The following is a 16,696-nucleotide window of genomic DNA, read 5'->3' as shown; positions in this document are numbered from 1 at the left end:
TGCAGAGCACTGTACTAAGCGCTTGGAAAGTACAAATTGGCATCACATAGAGACAGTCCCTACCCGATAGTGGGCTCACAGTCTAAAAGGGGGAGACAGAGAACAGAACCAAACATACCAACAAAATAAAATAAGTAGGATAGAAATGTACAAGTAAAATAAATAAATAAATAAATAAACAGAGTAATAAATATGTACAACCATATATACATATATACAGGTGCTGTGGGGAGGGGAAGGCGGTAAGGCGGGGGGATGGAGAGGGGGATGAGGGGGAGAGGAAAGAAGGGGCTCAATCTGGGAAGGCCTCCTGGAGGAGGTGAGCTCTCAGCAGGGCCTTGAAGGGAGGAAGAGAGCTAGCTTGGCGGATGGGCAGAGGGAGGGCATTCCAGGCCCGGGGGATGACGTGGGCCGGGGGTCGATGGCGGGACAGGCGAGAGCGAGGTACAGTGAGGAGATTAGTGGTGGAGGAGCGGAGGGTGCGGGCTGGGCAGTAGAAGGAGAGAAGGGAGGTGAGGTAGGAGGGGGCGAGGTGATGGAGAGCCTTGAAGCCCAGGGTGAGGAGTTTCTGCCTGATGCGCAGATTGAGTAGCCAAGTGGCAGAGCCAGGCTGGGAATTCAGCTCCTCCGACTCCTGGTCTGCACTCTTTCCATTAGGTCATGCTACTTATTGTTCTACCTCTTGGTGGATAGAACAAATATACCCTGCCTTTATCTGACATTCAGTAGTCCTTGCTTGTTTAAATGCAATGAAATAGACTCCAACATGTTTTAGGGGAAAGGAGATTATTTATCCAAGCAACTGGTGCTCTTTCAGTGTCCATACATTATGAATTCAAAAGATCTACAATTTGCAAATGTGAGAAAAACAAGTATTTTGGATGGGCAGATTAAACAAATGAAGGGCAGAGGCTCAGGTTTCACTTTAGAAAAGAATTTTCACAGCTCTAATAATATAAACATTTTTATGGTAACATTTGAAGGAAGAGCATACTTGTTTATCAAACCAAATAAGATAAGAATCAGAAAAGTAAAATTAGTAAAAACAAACAGCAAATCCTCAAAGGTTCACCTAATCACTTCATCTGTAATTACCTAATTAGCTGAACTTAAGCACTTCTCCATTTGTTTTACCTTCAGTCACTGCTTAGTCCTCTTTTACTTGGTTCTTTTTTCTTCCATTCTCTCTCCCCCTGATTTCCCAACTAGGATTTTTCATGTTAGCTTTCTGCGGTCCTCAACACTCCCTTTTTTCCCCATCACCTCTTCCTGACCTTGACCTTCTATCCCTTGGGGGACAAGGATAGTTTTCTTTCTTTCTAGAGGAGAATTTTTAATGTTGATTCAAGAAACATACGCACCCTTACATTTAGACAAGTTTTGTTGATTGAACAGATTCCATTAGGCAATGGGATTACCTGTGAGGGCGCTGGTATTGGCAAATTCAGCTCTGGCCACGGGTTCCTCAAAGCCATCTTCACCATAGGCTTTCACAATGTACTTCTCCATCACGCCTATGACCTGGGCAGGTTTATCCCAGGTCACCTGAATGCTGTAACCATTTAAACTGAGAACTCTGGAGGGAGTTGGCACACTTTGTGGAGCTGGGGAAGAATAGAAAATACGGAAAATGGCAGTACTGAGGAGACTATTGCCTCTATTCTTCACTTTTAATGGCTGCAGTAAATCAGACTCAACCATTAGCATAAATACAATTTATTAGAGTTGTAACTTTTCAGCATTGATTTAATATGACTGCACATCTTGAGCCATTCAGCTAAAGCTATATTTTAAACCATCAAAGCCCCATCTACATAACATTCTTTCTTGTCTAATCCAGATTTTCCAAAAACATTTAATGTATCAAACGCATTTAAGCATCACTCATAAAAAAGGAGGAGGATGGTAGGCTAGCTAACAAGTGCAAGCAATATAATGATGTAACTGTTTGGAGGAAGATAATTAGAATGTTATTATACATAGTGGCTTGACACTTTTATATCTTCAGCACACCAAACACAAAATATCACAAATGTGATGGCTTAAACTGTTTCACTTCATTTTCCAAATTCCATTCTTTCAAGTTAATTGAAAAGCAAAATATATATATAAACCCAATCAGAGTTTCATCATTGGGTGAAAGGAAGGCAAGCTTTTTTTTTTTTTTACTGAATGTCAGATTAATTCAATAAAACAAGGATATCTAAAGGAATTGGAAAGGCAAAATCATATATATCTACAAAACTACATTTAAAAAGACATATTCTTTAACTTTTTAGTAGACATTGCTATATCAAGTATAGGTCTACCCAGGAACAACTATATCACTCTAGGGACTGCAGTGGGGACACTGAAAAAAGGCACAAGGAACTCAAAAGAAAAATGTTGGGTGGTTAATCTGCTAAAAATGTATGTGCCCTCTCAGGACCTCTGTCTGGAAGCACACTCTGGTTTTCCCACATCAAATATCTTCTTTTTCTAACTTTCTCTTTATATATCACTGTAATATGTAGTCGTAGGGGAAGAGTCAGGGCAGGGGTGGGGAGGGATGGGATAGTTGTAGAAAATAGTACTCACTGAAAATAACAATGTGATACCCAATCAATTTGCAAGTTATAGACAGCAATACAGTGATATTGATTTTATTACTTTTGAAAAGGAGCCCGGGACCAGGTAAGGTATGGGCTGGCAGATGGTCTTCTCATAAGGGACCTAACAAAACTGACTCAAAAATAATTAAATAGTGCAATTATTCTCCAGCCCAGGGGACCATGTAGCTGCTCAGTGTTTTGGTCAGATTATAAATATAAATTTATGGCATAAACTTATGTGATTAGCTCTATTACTCTAAGTCCATGGATATATTTGCTCAATTTCTGAATCTGTTCAAAACAGGCTATTGTACAGTGCCTGCTCATAACATTATTTATTATGTTATTTGAACAGTCTGCATCAGAGCTAATATCTTCAAATGAATATACTTGAAATCTGGTTCTAATAAAAATAAGTGGAACAAAATTTCACGACATCACATTTTAAAAAGGCTTTGTCTCTAAATGGAATAAAGCACTACTTAAAAGTCAGGTTTTCTTCCTGAAACATTAAGAGGTGGCAGGAACCCTGTTGGTTACCGTGTTTTTCAGTTGTCCTGGACTAAAATGTCCCTAAGACTTGAACTTCTGGCACAATGCTTCCTTGGGCCTTGTTGCTTTTCATTTGCATACTGTAGTAAGGTAGGTATTTACAGTTGTTTAATCGAATTCTATCACTGAATTATAATATGTGCATAGGTTTCACCATCCATCTCTCCATCTCCCACATCCGATAATTGTATATGCAACTTTATTCTCCTCTTTCTATTTCCAGGTGTTACTAGCTAGACACCTTTTTGGAAATGTCTAATATGGCCTTCCTAGGCCTTACACATCACTCCTGCAAGACTAGTTATGCCTAGATTGGGGAATGACAACAATAATAATAATGAAAGTAATATTTAGTAAGGGCTTTCTATATGCAAAGCACTGTACTAAGCCTTGGGATAGATCCAAGTTAATCAGATCAGACACAGTCCCTGTTCCATGTGGGGAATCACAGTCTAAGGAGAAGGGAGGACAAATATTTAACTCCCATTTTCAGTGACAGACATGAGGAAAGTGAGGCACAGATTAGTTAAGTGACTGGCCCAAAATCATACAGCAAGCAAGAGGCAGAGGTAGGATTAGAACCCTGGTCCTCTGACATCCAGGCCCATGCTCTTTCCACTTGGTCATGCTGCTTCTCTAGAACGGTCATCAGTAAACATGCTAGCTTTTCAGTTGCTGGAAAAGGACCACTGCACACCTTTTTCCTCGTTTCAGAAATGGCAACTAGTGGTATGGACATGAGTGGCACAATCACCTCAGTTGTACACTTGGCAGCTTTACCAAGTTCTGTTGTCCAAATGCTCTTGATCATAAACCCTTTGCATGTGCTTGGGCGTACGTTTCTAATTCCCAACAGTGTGCACTCTTTCCCAGCACTTTCTACAGTGCTTTGCAAAAAGTAACTGTTCAATAAAAACTATTACTACTACTTATGCTGGCCTAGCCAGTGCTCTTGTGCCCATGCTTTGGTAAGACAACCTTCCTTCTTAAGCAACATAAGCATGTATGCCTGTTCCCTGCAAACAATTTCCTCTTCCAATCAATCATATTTATTGAGCGCTTACTGTGTGCACAGCACTGTACTAAGCGTTGGGAAGTACAAGTTGGCAACATATAGAGACAGTCCCTACTCAACAGTGGGCTCACAGTCTAAAAGACTTCCACCCTTCATCAAGTAACAAGACTCAATTATGAGAGAGAGAGAGAGAGAGAGAGAGAGAGAGAGAGAGAGAGAGAGAGAGAGAGAGACCCACCCTCTTGGGAATACCAAAAGACCAGATAAGTTGGGTTTTTTTTCAGTGACAAAATGAGGTGCATTTTCAGCAGTAATACTGCATGATAAAGACATCCTGAAAAGACAAGCAATTATATGCACCTTTGTTTTGCCTCCTTCACATAGTAAGACTGGCAAACCCACTTTCACAACAAACACAAATAGCAATAATGATTTATGTTCAGTGCTTACTATGTGCCAGGTACTGTACTAAGCTTTGGGGTGGATACAAGCAAATCGGGTTGGACACAGTCCCTGTCCCACGTGGAGCTCACAGTCTCAATCCCCGTTTTGCAGAGCAGGTAAGTGAGGCACAGAGAAGCTAAAGTGACTTGCCCAAATTCACCGAGCAAGCAAGCGGAGGAACTGGGATTAGAACCCATGACCTTTTACTACCAGGCCTATGTTCTATCCACTATGTCATGCTAACAATAGCTCAAGACAACAAGTCTGCAAAATATATTTACCCGTCTCTCTGGTTCGACCCCGACTCCAAACACTGGAAACAGAGCCTCCGTCGTTTGAAGCAACAACTCTGTACAGATATTCTTAATAGAAAATAAAGAAGATGGAACATAAACAAATTATTCATCTAGAATGTGGTGGAAAAAAAAGTGCCCTTTCATTTAAGGGACCAAAGTGTTACCTGTGAATGGCTGTAGACCAGTTTCATAAACGTGCTGCTCTTTTCCCTGGTACACTATGATGGAGTCATTTCCTCTGCAGTTAGCAGCGCTGTCAGTTGATAGGCATCCGTCCAGATTGACTCTGACAGCGCTGCTGGACACAGATGCCAAGTTAACGACATCACCTCGTGTAAATTTAACATCCTTCATGCAACCACCGAAACCTAGCAAATAGTAAGAGATTAGTATCACAAAGGACTTCAGTCAATAATTAAGAATAATTTTTGATCTCAAAGGAATATAAAAAGTTGTCCTTCATATTCAAAAAAGGTGCCACTGGTGGTGAAATTTCCTTTTCGCTCTTAAGGGTATGTGCGGGGCTGATAAAGACCTAATGGAACCCACAGTTGTGGCTTCATTGTACACACCCAAAGAAATAGAAAAACAATTTTGAATTTTAACATGGGAGGGGCAAAATGACTTAGTTGTGCTTTGGGATTCCTAAACATCTTAAAATATTTTTTGATCATTCTGTGGTTTGAAAACTTAAACCTATGTTTAGCTTCTTTCAGATTGATCAGCCTCAGTAGTAGAAAGTGACACTTTAATACTGTGTTTAATACTGAATTGTAATGTGGTCCCAATTATTCCGCTCGGCCTGTAAAGTGTTTACCATATTATGCCTTCTAATGCATGAGTAAGTAGAAGGAAACTATTTCCTTTATAATGCCTTTTACTATTTGCATTCCTTTAGGCTGAACTGATCAATGCAGAGAATCTATCAGAAAATGTGCTGTAGAGAAAATAAGGCTTTCATTCTTAATGTGGCTCAATGGAGAGTAATGGTAGTTCTAGTTATTGAGTGCCCTCTTGGGGCAGTGCACTATCCTAAGTGCTTGGGAAGTACAGAATAAAGAACCTTAAACTCTAATGGGGGAGAAAAACATGAAAATATTTGCAAAACACAGTGTTTTGGTCAAAACTACAAATGGTCAAAACAAAAATACAAATGCAAAGGATGGATATGTCAGCTCAAAAGTGCCTGAGTTGGCTGATGGGTTTGTAACTATCTACAGGTTGCTGACAAATTAAGTGGGGAAACCTTGATGGAGAAAATGGGAGGGCTTTGAATGAGGGGTGAGCTGTGGTAAATCAGGTGTGGGGAAGGAGGAAGTTTCAGGCTGGAGATTGAGGGCTGACTAGTAGTAGCCACAGCATTTATGGAAAGTGACATGTTCCCTTCCCACAAGGTGTTGACATTCTTATGGGGAATTAAACACATTTACAACTCAAGTGGTCAAAACAAATAAATTGTGTACACATACATTCATGAGTGCTAAAGAGGGGGTATAAATATATTAAGTGCTAGAGTTGACAGAAGGAATGATATGGCTTAAGGTCCTGGGAAATTAATGGGGAAAACTTGTAGGAGGCCTTTGGATTGTCTAACGACAATAAGATGCTCTTTCTAACATGTTAACACTTAACACATCCCTGCCTCCCACCCACATGGAACTGGATTTCCTGTGCTTAAATATAAAATCATACTTTGGAATGAGGTATAATAGCATACACTTATATACTTCCAAGTTTCCATCTCTGGATAAAGTGATGCTTGAATACATACAGAAACCAATTTTATGGCTTAATTTCTATGTTTCTCTGTTTCCAGATGGAAATGACACTGTACTTCTTGATCCTAAAATACTTTTTGTAATTCATTTCTATCTTGAAACCATGGACAGGCAGAATAATGTTATATATGTAGCAGTGTTACATCTCCACTGCCTTGAAAATGTCATTACTGTCTCATGCTCTAGTTATTCATTAACTCTATACCAGTACCCTTCAAAAAGACCTGAAGATCTTGCCATATATTTTCAAATCTACAATGTTTAAATTTTTATGTAATTGCTAAATTGAAATAAAGTCTCTTAATAAGAATATAACTATTCATAGCAACCAGATTTTGAATTACAGTTTAGGATGCTCTCAATGGAGATGGGTTTACATCTCTAGTTTAGAAATTAAAATACTGTCCAGAGCATCCGTTGTGGAAAATGAAAGCAACTTGGTGTTCACATTTTGGAAAGTAATGCAGAATGAACTTGGGTCTTTCCCACAAGCTCCTACAAATGAATACCAATGATGTCGATGAAATTTTTTTTGAAAAATGAATGACAAATTTCATCAATAGGAATGCCTAAAAAAAATGCTTCATTCTCTATTAAAAGTGAAAAGCCCACAGTGGGTGTTGAATAAATGCCAATAATAAAAAAGGAAGAGGAAAGAAAATAAAATAAAATAAAGAGGCATTAAAAGCCTTTTTTTAATGATCTGCCCTACCCTCTTTACACCTCAGAATAACTGCTCCAAGTCTCCTACATACAGTCTTGGGACCAGCCTTATTAAGGTATCTGACCTCTATTCCAGCAAAATCACTCAACAGTTCCAACCCTTTTTGGTTAAAAAAAAAGTATTATGAGGGTGTGTGTATGGATATGCCACAGGTGGGTGACTCCTTTGTTGAGGTACACCCAGAACTCTTAAAATATGGGGGTTGCATTTTTGCATGAACCTGTGTTAAGGTAAATTTGCTTCACAATACATAATAAAAAAAAATTCTTAAGACACCTTGGCACTCTTTATCTAAACATGTTTGTGTTATCAGTCAAGTATTACCTAATTCCCTAACATTTTAGCCAAACTGTGAAGTGACAAAGTGCAGTAGCAGAACTGAATAGGTGCTAGCTTTCCTTGTACAATTTTAGCTGATTATCTGCTTTGACTCTCTGAAATCCCCTGTGCATGCTCTTTCCTCTGCTTCAAATCCACCAAACCATATCCCTCCACATCTCCAAAGCCTATCTCCAAGCCTTCCTAAATAGCTGCCTCCTCCAAGAGGCTCTCCCTGACTCACCTCTACCTACTGGTCATGCCATCCCATCACTGACCCTCCACACTTAGGGATATCTGTTTATTTCATTCATATTGATTCAATAACAGTACATTTTTCTGCTTTTCTGTTACCAAATGAAAGTTTTTCTTCTTGTTCCCATTCTAAAGACACATTCTATGTCTGCCTGTTTCCCCCATTACATTAAATTAATAAACATTGTGACTACTTTTGCAGAATGGCAAGAGACAACTGGGAGGTTTTTTTCCAGTTCCCTTTTATGAGTGTGGTTTTTTTTGTTTGTTTTTGCATTACAGTATCTATTAAGCACTATGTGCCAGGCAATGTACTAAGCACTGGGGTACATGAAAGATAATCAGGTTGGACACAGTTCATGTACCACATGGGGCTTGCAGCTTTAATCCCCATCTTACAGATGAGGTAACTGAGGCACAGAAAAGTAAAGTGACTTGCCCAAGGTTACAAAGTAGACAAGTGGCAAAGCCAGAATTAGAACCCAGATCCTTCTGAACCCCAGACCCATGGCCAGTAGGCCTTCTCTAGAAGCAAGTATCCTGGAACTTCTTTGGAACCTAAAGCTTCTCATATGAAAGATGATGCCACCATTTTTGAGGCACATCACTAAGTCACTACAGACTTTAATGAAAGACTAAAGTCTTCCCTATCACACTTGCATTTCCTAGGAAACGCTCACCTTGTTCTTCCCCCAACTCTTGGTAGGAGTTCCATATCCCAGGTGGAACCCCTCCAAGATAGACAGCAGAGTTTACAGTCAGTTCCTGGGCTCTTGGTTCCACCACTTGTTCCATTAATTCATTCATGCTCACTGATATAACAGAGTCTTCCTTTTTCATAGTTACGGTATTCCATTTTCCGTCACAATACGAGTTTCCTAATTGTAGGGCCACTTCAATAAAAGCAAAACTTGTTTTCAACAGGAAGCCCAGAATTCCATTCTTCAGCTCAGACTGTATTTGAAATTAAAAAAGAATATAAGCATATAAATGGAGTTGGGAGTGAGAGCAAAACATCAATTTCTTGCAAGAAAGTCAACTGAAAACTATGAGAACAGTCATATGTATCTTATGAATTGCATGGTAATAAGTATTTTTGTCAGAAGATAATTGGCACAAAATAGTCAAGCTCATTCCATTAATGATTACACAAGTTGTTACAGCAAGGTTTTGACTGCATCTACCTTATTTCTATTTTACTCATTTTTTGTTACATAGATTAAACTCTAGAATATCTGACTGGTGAGAATGGATGGTTTAAACTATGACAATTTTAGTTGAGTTTTTAGAAAATGAGAAAATAGTACCTCATATAAATTTAATTTTGGGGAAGAATTTGACAAGACAATAAGAAAATGAAATGTCAAACTTGATTAAGCTTATTTTAACTGGTCGGCAAACTCAATTTCAAATTTCTACAATATATTTTGATTCCATATTTCAACCGTATTATTCTAAATCTCTAACTAACATAATTGCTTCTGTGTGTATTTTTTAGATTAATGTGTCACTTTCTAATATGAACTCACTTTACCCAAATTTCTCTGATAAAGAAATTCCTCCATAAGTTTCTCTACCAAAAGCAACATCAGAATCGTACAGCTTGCCATGCTTGGATTTTTATAAATGCCAGATTGGAGACTAGAGAATATTCGAAGTTAGGACACCATTGTGTGGCATTTGAATGACTGAATAAACCCAGGGCAAACAGCACTATATGGGCATTAATGAATATATTTACACACATACCTTGTAGTGTTATTAATCTTTCAACTGAAGCAGACATAATACCAAGGAGAAAAATTAAAATGAAATAGACACTAGGAATGTACACCTGCACTTCTCCCATTAACTTTAAAAAACTATTAAGCTTTTCTCATTTTGAAAAACATAAAGAGTTCTTTTCACTCCTCATTTAAAGTTTCTACTTGTTAACAGTTTTCTATAAGGCACTGTCAAGCAAACAGCAGGAGTACTAATTCACATACAGCAAGGAAATCCGGTCCATCTTGGTTATACACAAAAAGAAGTAATCCATTCAGTTGTTCTGTTCTAAATTTAAAGGAAATTTCAAAATCCATTCTGCCAAGAAACAGCCATGGTTGGAGTTCCAGGAACCCTTGAAAGACAAGAAGGGGAATATATTAGATGACTGAAAGCTATATTGTAGCACTGAGCACATGCAAGATAACCAGGTTGGACCCCAGTTTTTAAACTTGGACATATGATTTTAAGTATCTGGCATGAACTCCAAGGAGATAATGGGTACCGCTATTCTATAAAAAAGCAGAAGGCCTAGTGGATAAAACACAGGCCTGGGAGTCAGAAAGACCTGGGTTTTAATCCCAGCTCTGCTAACCTGTCTGCTATGTGACTTTGGGCAAGTCCCTTCACTTCTCTGTGCTTCAGTTCCCTCATCTATAAAATGGGGATTAAGATTGGGAGCCCTATGTGGGACAGGGACTGTGTCCAAACCAATCAACTTGTATCTACTCAAGCACTTAATACGGTGCCTGGCACATAGTAAGCATTTAACAAATATCACAATTATTATTATTACAGTTATTATTACCACTACTATTGACCCCACAGATTTGGGCTACATGACAGCCAGTAGGAGGAAGAGGATGTCAATACTGTTCCTTACCTGACTGACCCTCAGGGATGAGCCAACCAGATACTTTACCCTTTTCCCCATCCACCTGGTTAGTCCAGGAGATGACTTCCCAATGTTGCTACTAATGGGCTCCCCACTTAGATGTTCAGGTCCACAATCTCTAGGAAAGAATCTATCAAGGAGCTTCAAGAACCTACCGCCAGCTCAAAGGTAGAAAAATGGAGCTCAGTGATGATCAGTGAGTTCCTTTCCTTCCTCTGTCTCCTGTTCTCTTTTACCCCTTCCTTTCTTTCTCCTATTTCCAGTCCTTCTCTCCTTAAGTCCCTTCTCCCCTTTTCTTTCCCCCCTCTTTTTCTCACTCACCTTTTTATGGTATTTGTCAAGTGCTTACTATGTGCCAAGCACTGTACTAAGTGCTACAGTAGATATAAAATCATCAAACTGGACACAGTCCCTGCTCCACATGGAGCTCCCAAGGAGAACAGGCACTGAATCCCCATTGTACATATGAGGAAACTGAGGCAGAGAGAATTTAAATTATTTGCCCAACCAGCAGAGCTGGAATTAGAACCCAGGCCCTTGACTCACAGGCCTGTGCCCTTTCCACTAGACCATGCTGCTTCCCTTTCTCCCTTCCTCATCTTTTGCTCCTATTTCCTTAAAACCCTGTCCCCAGTCTCAAAATGAAAAACTGGTGCCCCTAGAATGTTATAGTCACAAAGCATCTGATGATACCAGTAAGAAACAAAAAGATACTGTGATCTGGGGGAGGTATTGACTATGAATCAGTAGGGCATTCTTCCAATGCATTCTGAAGGACCTACAGTAGCAAACTATTTGATTGTTATGTTCTAGAACAATCATTTTGTCCTAAACCATCTTATATTTCAGATCAAAAGAACTTCTGCCTGAATTACCACTGCCATAGAGGCATACAACTATTTGCAGGTAGTGGGAAGGGCAATATTGTAGTGAAGACCAGGTCTAATGGTGCAGAAGTGGTAAGATAATGCAACTTGTTTCCAAATCAAGATTGGAATCAGGTCCATTACTTTAACATTTAAATGTTAAATATTGATGTGGATACAGTTTTCACACAGAGGAAATGAAGATTCTCAAGTGGTACATTCATGAAATGGAATCCCAGAGAGCCAGACCAGGGGGATGGGAGAGGAGAGGGCTGCATCCCTCTGCCAGTCTTCCTCCCTGTTCCAGTCCTCTCCAGCCTCTGTTACCCCCATGGCTTTGAGATACGGGTTACAAGAAAGTGATGGGGTACCCAAGGAGGGTCTGGAAGTATTGAAGACAAGCTAGTGCGTAGCAGGAACGGATAGACAGAAGTTAAAATAGTAACAGGTGGGGTGAGAGAGGGGTAGGGAAGAAATGGAAAGTAAGGAAATAGCTGTTCTGTATGGTGGGAAATAGCATCAGGTGTTTGATATTTGACTATGACAGCAAGCCATAGATGTTTGGCTCTCACAGACCCTTCAGGGCTTTCTTTGAACAAAGCTGGGTGGGCATCATTAAACCCCACAAGGCAGGATGCGCCGGTGGCAAATGACTGGCTGTCTTATGCTTCAGTTTTTACCTTCTCCCAGGAATTGGACTCCTTCAGTTAATTTAGTTGGGCAACCTTCCCAGCTGGAATAAACATTCACTTGTTCTTCAGCATTCTGCCACTCCAGAGGTTCCCAGCTTTCAAAGGGATTGTCACTCTTTTTGAGAAGAGCATCACTAAGGCATCCTATAAATCCCTTCTGAAGTATCTCTGCAGCACCTGATAAACACAGAGAAAGACATTTTGGTGCAGACTTTAGAAGGAGGCATCTAAACCCCAAACTCCTAATTTCATTTTGTATACTTCTAAAGACGACTCAAATCAAACTCTAATGACAATTCTTACAGCTCCCTCATCATTAGTTTTGTGGTGTTTTTCCCTAAAATATAACCTCAGTACCTTTGCATACCTCCTCCATTAGGCACTCATCAGTTATACACATATCAAATTACATATTTTACTATTTAAGCACTTACTCAATTCTCTTAACCAGCTTTCCATTCTCTTCATCCACATATCTGTAATCTATTTGCTGTCTGTCTCTCCTACTAGATTGTATGCTCCTTGAGACACAGATTGCATCGACTAACTCCACTTTGTACTTCCCCAGGTGCTTAGCACAGTATTCTGTGCACCATATATGTTCAATAAATAACACTGATTGAAGAGGTACCTCTACCAAACTACTCTGGCACTGTACTAGCCAGCTGTCCCTTATTTGAATGGATTCTAAGGAACGCCTAATCCACAGGGAAGGTAACAAATGCACAGTACGTGGCCGATGAGTGTTAACACTCAACAAGGGAGGAGCACCTACGCTGAGAAAATATGTGAAGGAAAGTGTGTTTTTGTTTTTAAGTGCCACTCCCAAATAGATGGTCACAGCCTCCCACTCTGATCCTGGCTCCAAACTTACAGAACAATTTTTATCACATTCACCCCTGAAACCCAGTCTAATAGAAAGCTCATACCTATAAATTAACAGGTAAGAGTTCTCTTTTTGGAGGAAAAAGAAAAACACTGCTTACCGGTATCTTTTCTTAGGATGGTATAACCCAATGGAAGTCCTCCCACAAAAAAACCTGTATTTTCCCCAATAATGGAACTGCCACTTGCAGCAGAGGAAGAACCTAGACGGGAAGAGAGGATCATTACTATCAGCTTCAAATGTGTCTTCATTCAAAACAGCTAACACTGATTGAGTTCTCCATAGTGCCACAGCACTGGTCAACATGCGACAAAGACAAGGAAGATTGTGACAACAAGAAGCAGAAAACAATCCAAAATACAGCAAGTAGCATTGTGACTAAACAGCAAGAGAATCGTAAATGTATGTAATGTGGAAGCATTGGATGATTATGCATCAGCTTTGGCCATATTTCATCCATGGATAATATCTCTGAGCTAAACACAAAAATCTCAGAGAAACTGTTCCTGCTTAGTATCAAGTTACTAAACCACAGGGCAGCCCCACTTAAGTCATGGGAAATAGGAACACTTCCTTAATGTTTAAGTTTTTTTAATTAGTCCTAGATTTTGGAAGATAGACAAGGGAATACATTTTTTAGAAGCCAGCTGGCTAAACAGGACATTACAAGCATTACAAGCAAACACAGTGTTCACACCTCTCTGTAAATGGGAAAGTAGATTGGGGTTAGGGAAAACTTTGAAGCAAGAATGATAAACTTGACCAACTAACCTGACTGGGACAGGAAGCACAATCAGTAAAAAGGAATATGAATGTATAAAAAACACATAGAAACAAAACCACAAATGGAAATTACAGTGGAGAATTACTGAATATATAATCAACATGCTCATGGCACTGGCTCAATTACCTGTGTACTGATCATCTACAGTGATCTGTCCCAAAGCCTGATTACGGGTAGCAATGACTTGATGCCAATTATTGTCATTGTATTGTTTTCCATGATCATTTGTTGGTGTCACTGCTACAGCAGATCCCTTCAAAGAAACAATATCTGTTTTAAAAGTTTCAGTGGTATTATCCAAAGAATCTATATGTAGTTCTTAATACTAAGTCCAATCAAAATGGGAATGCAGAGGGGAAAGTATATTAATTCACAATTTCTTGTGACTTGCTTAGGCTGAGTTGCAAATCTTAACAGAAAGCATGAAGAGAATTGGATCTCTAACAAGATACCATGCATCTGATATACCATTTCAGTCAGAAACAGTAACCAAACTTTTCTTACAGTATTCCAGATTACCCTTCCTGCTAAAAATATAGTAAAGGTATACTCATGTAGCCCTTTCTGAACAAAAGTTCAAGTTCAGTTCTAAGACATTTCTGGAGGGTATTCTCAGTCACTCTCCTAATGATAATGTGAAAAGGAAAGAACATTAATAGCTATTAATAAACTATGAAGGGACAGATTATCAGGTGGCTATGAGACTTTTGTAAGAACTTTCAATTGGCACAGAGCTACCCTGATTTTGATTTAGCCAAAAAACTCCACTTTGTCCCCAAGAATGGATGTACCCAGAAATGGTGGTACCAAGGTAGGGATCAAGAGAGAGGAAAGGTGAAATAACCAGAAAGACAGTTTTCTGGACACCATGGATCAAAGCAAGAGAAAGTGTTCATTTTAGAATTGGTACTGTTTTTGTTTGTGTTACCTTAAAATGGTAAATTTTAAGGTAAAGCAAATTAATTTCTCTCCTGACAAATCTAATTTATACATAATCTAAACATTCAAAAAATACATCCTAATTTTTTTTAATATCCACTGTTCCATTCAATGATGGTTCTTTGTTTGTACCCTCCTAGTCTATAGGAAATTAAAACATTCTTCAATCCCTCCTTACACTGTTAAAGGACAATACCTTTCCCATTTCCATCCACCTTTGTGAAAAAAAAAATAGCCCTGGGATTATAAACACCCACATGCCATGCCTAAAGGAAGATAATAAGAAAGTCCTTAAGGGCTTGAGCCTATATAGGAGTAGAGTTTCTGCTTCTTCAAATAATTGCTCAGGGTTGCATCTCTCTCTCTCTCTCACTGTGTGTGTGTGTGTGTGTGTGTGTATACATATATATGCATATAGAAATATATATCTTTTAGCCTTTCTGCCTGTTTCTTTGGCTTTTGTAAGCCCTCATATTATGCATGAGAACATATATGACAAGAGTATTAAATACTACAAAAAGGTTCTAATTTCCCATGGGAAGTAGGCTTCCCACATAGACACATCCAGCTTTAAAAGAGACCTGGGCTCTGTTAGGAAGATAATCAGTTGAGATGTTTCTTCTCTGTCTTTGAAGAGTAGTACAAACTGCATCTTCTTCATAGCCTCTTTTGAACATATACTATTTTTTATTGTCTTCAGCCCTATTTCAACATTTTAATATTTTACAAACACACATTTCATTATCATAGTTTAATAATTAAAACCAGAACTGGTGTCATGCCCAATTAATGTGCCCTGGTAGCATGCCCATTAGTTTTTCCATTAGTGAATTCAACAATACTAATGGGATTACTAGCATGGGATGCTAATTGGGCGTGACATAAGAAACTGGCTTACTTCTTAGCATACCCTTGCTAATGATGAAATTAATGAGCATTTTATTAAATGCTGTCTCATCAAAGGGTACTTAGCATTAAAATTGTTACAAACGATGCGGCATTCTAAAGATCAGGTGTCTTGGTAAGTGGTTCTTCACATTATGTTTAGTGACAATCTAAACCATAAAAAGTTATCTACACCAGACACCAAATTTACTTGAAGCAATTCAACCTCGGACCATACAACTCTTGATTCCAACTTCTGTTTCATGCTTGAAGGAACTAGGAAGCTAGGTGGAAGCATCTGATTTCAAGACATTTTCATCAAGGTGGAAGGCACAGTTTTGGTCATCAATTCTGGTCCTGAATTATTTTAGATAAGGAATGCATTTCCATTTGAAAAACTTTGAGGTTTTCATACTGGTACTACTTGGTTTTGTCAGAGTTGTTCTTTTCCCAGATTCTAAATGAAATGAAAAACTTATTGGATTGTCTCTTGAAAGCCAACCCATAAAAAGCTTTAAAATGGTAATCATGAAGTATTGCCTTATCAATAAAATATTATTTGATCAAGAATATTCAGTTGAAGTCTTATGCAGCAAATAAAATCAAGACGGGAGAGTTATCATATGATGTCTCCAAGCTGTAACAATGGAGGGCAAAGTAGTTAAAAGTTGGAATTGAAGTTTTCCTTATTAACTTACTTATCACCAGTTTCAAGTTGAGGTCAATTGGATGTAGTCACATCAATTTCAACTTTCATTAGAGGCCAAGTCTATACAATGCAAAACCAATTCAAAAAATCCCCAAATCCACTTGTTTCTTAAAGGTACAGTCATTTTCATTTAAATGGGTAGTCGAGGAGATTGTGGCTGACTGCATATTGCTGTTTCCTCCAGTTTTGAAAATAAGTTCTTCAACTCATTAAAACCAATGTTCTTAAAATCTGGAAACTGATGATCTGTTTTTTATCAGGTTGGGAGGCTGAAGGAGCCAAAGGGAACAGGCCAAGATGGAA

The 16,696-nt window shown here is 38.8% G+C and overlaps 1 protein-coding gene across 1 annotated transcript in view; it reads right to left on the bottom strand.

The window, feature by feature from the left end:
- The window catches only part of USH2A (usherin), a 443,094-nt gene that overhangs the window by 261,415 nt on the left and 164,983 nt on the right, over positions 1-16,696 (bottom strand). Inside the window, exons 24-31 of the mRNA XM_038760847.1 lie at positions 13,987-14,113; positions 13,177-13,278; positions 12,179-12,358; positions 9,962-10,092; positions 8,654-8,927; positions 5,063-5,266; positions 4,884-4,964; positions 1,419-1,604 (exon numbers count right to left, since the gene is read on the bottom strand). Of these exons, the coding sequence (XP_038616775.1) occupies positions 1,419-1,604; positions 4,884-4,964; positions 5,063-5,266; positions 8,654-8,927; positions 9,962-10,092; positions 12,179-12,358; positions 13,177-13,278; positions 13,987-14,113 (1,285 nt within the window). The remainder of the gene's footprint in view (positions 1-1,418; positions 1,605-4,883; positions 4,965-5,062; positions 5,267-8,653; positions 8,928-9,961; positions 10,093-12,178; positions 12,359-13,176; positions 13,279-13,986; positions 14,114-16,696) is intronic.

This window comes from Tachyglossus aculeatus, chromosome 19 (genome assembly GCF_015852505.1).
Source record: "Tachyglossus aculeatus isolate mTacAcu1 chromosome 19, mTacAcu1.pri, whole genome shotgun sequence".
Classification (NCBI taxonomy): domain Eukaryota; kingdom Metazoa; phylum Chordata; class Mammalia; order Monotremata; family Tachyglossidae; genus Tachyglossus; species Tachyglossus aculeatus.
The sequence above is the reverse complement of the archived record's forward strand: the minus strand, read 5'-3'. Positions and strand labels throughout refer to the sequence as shown.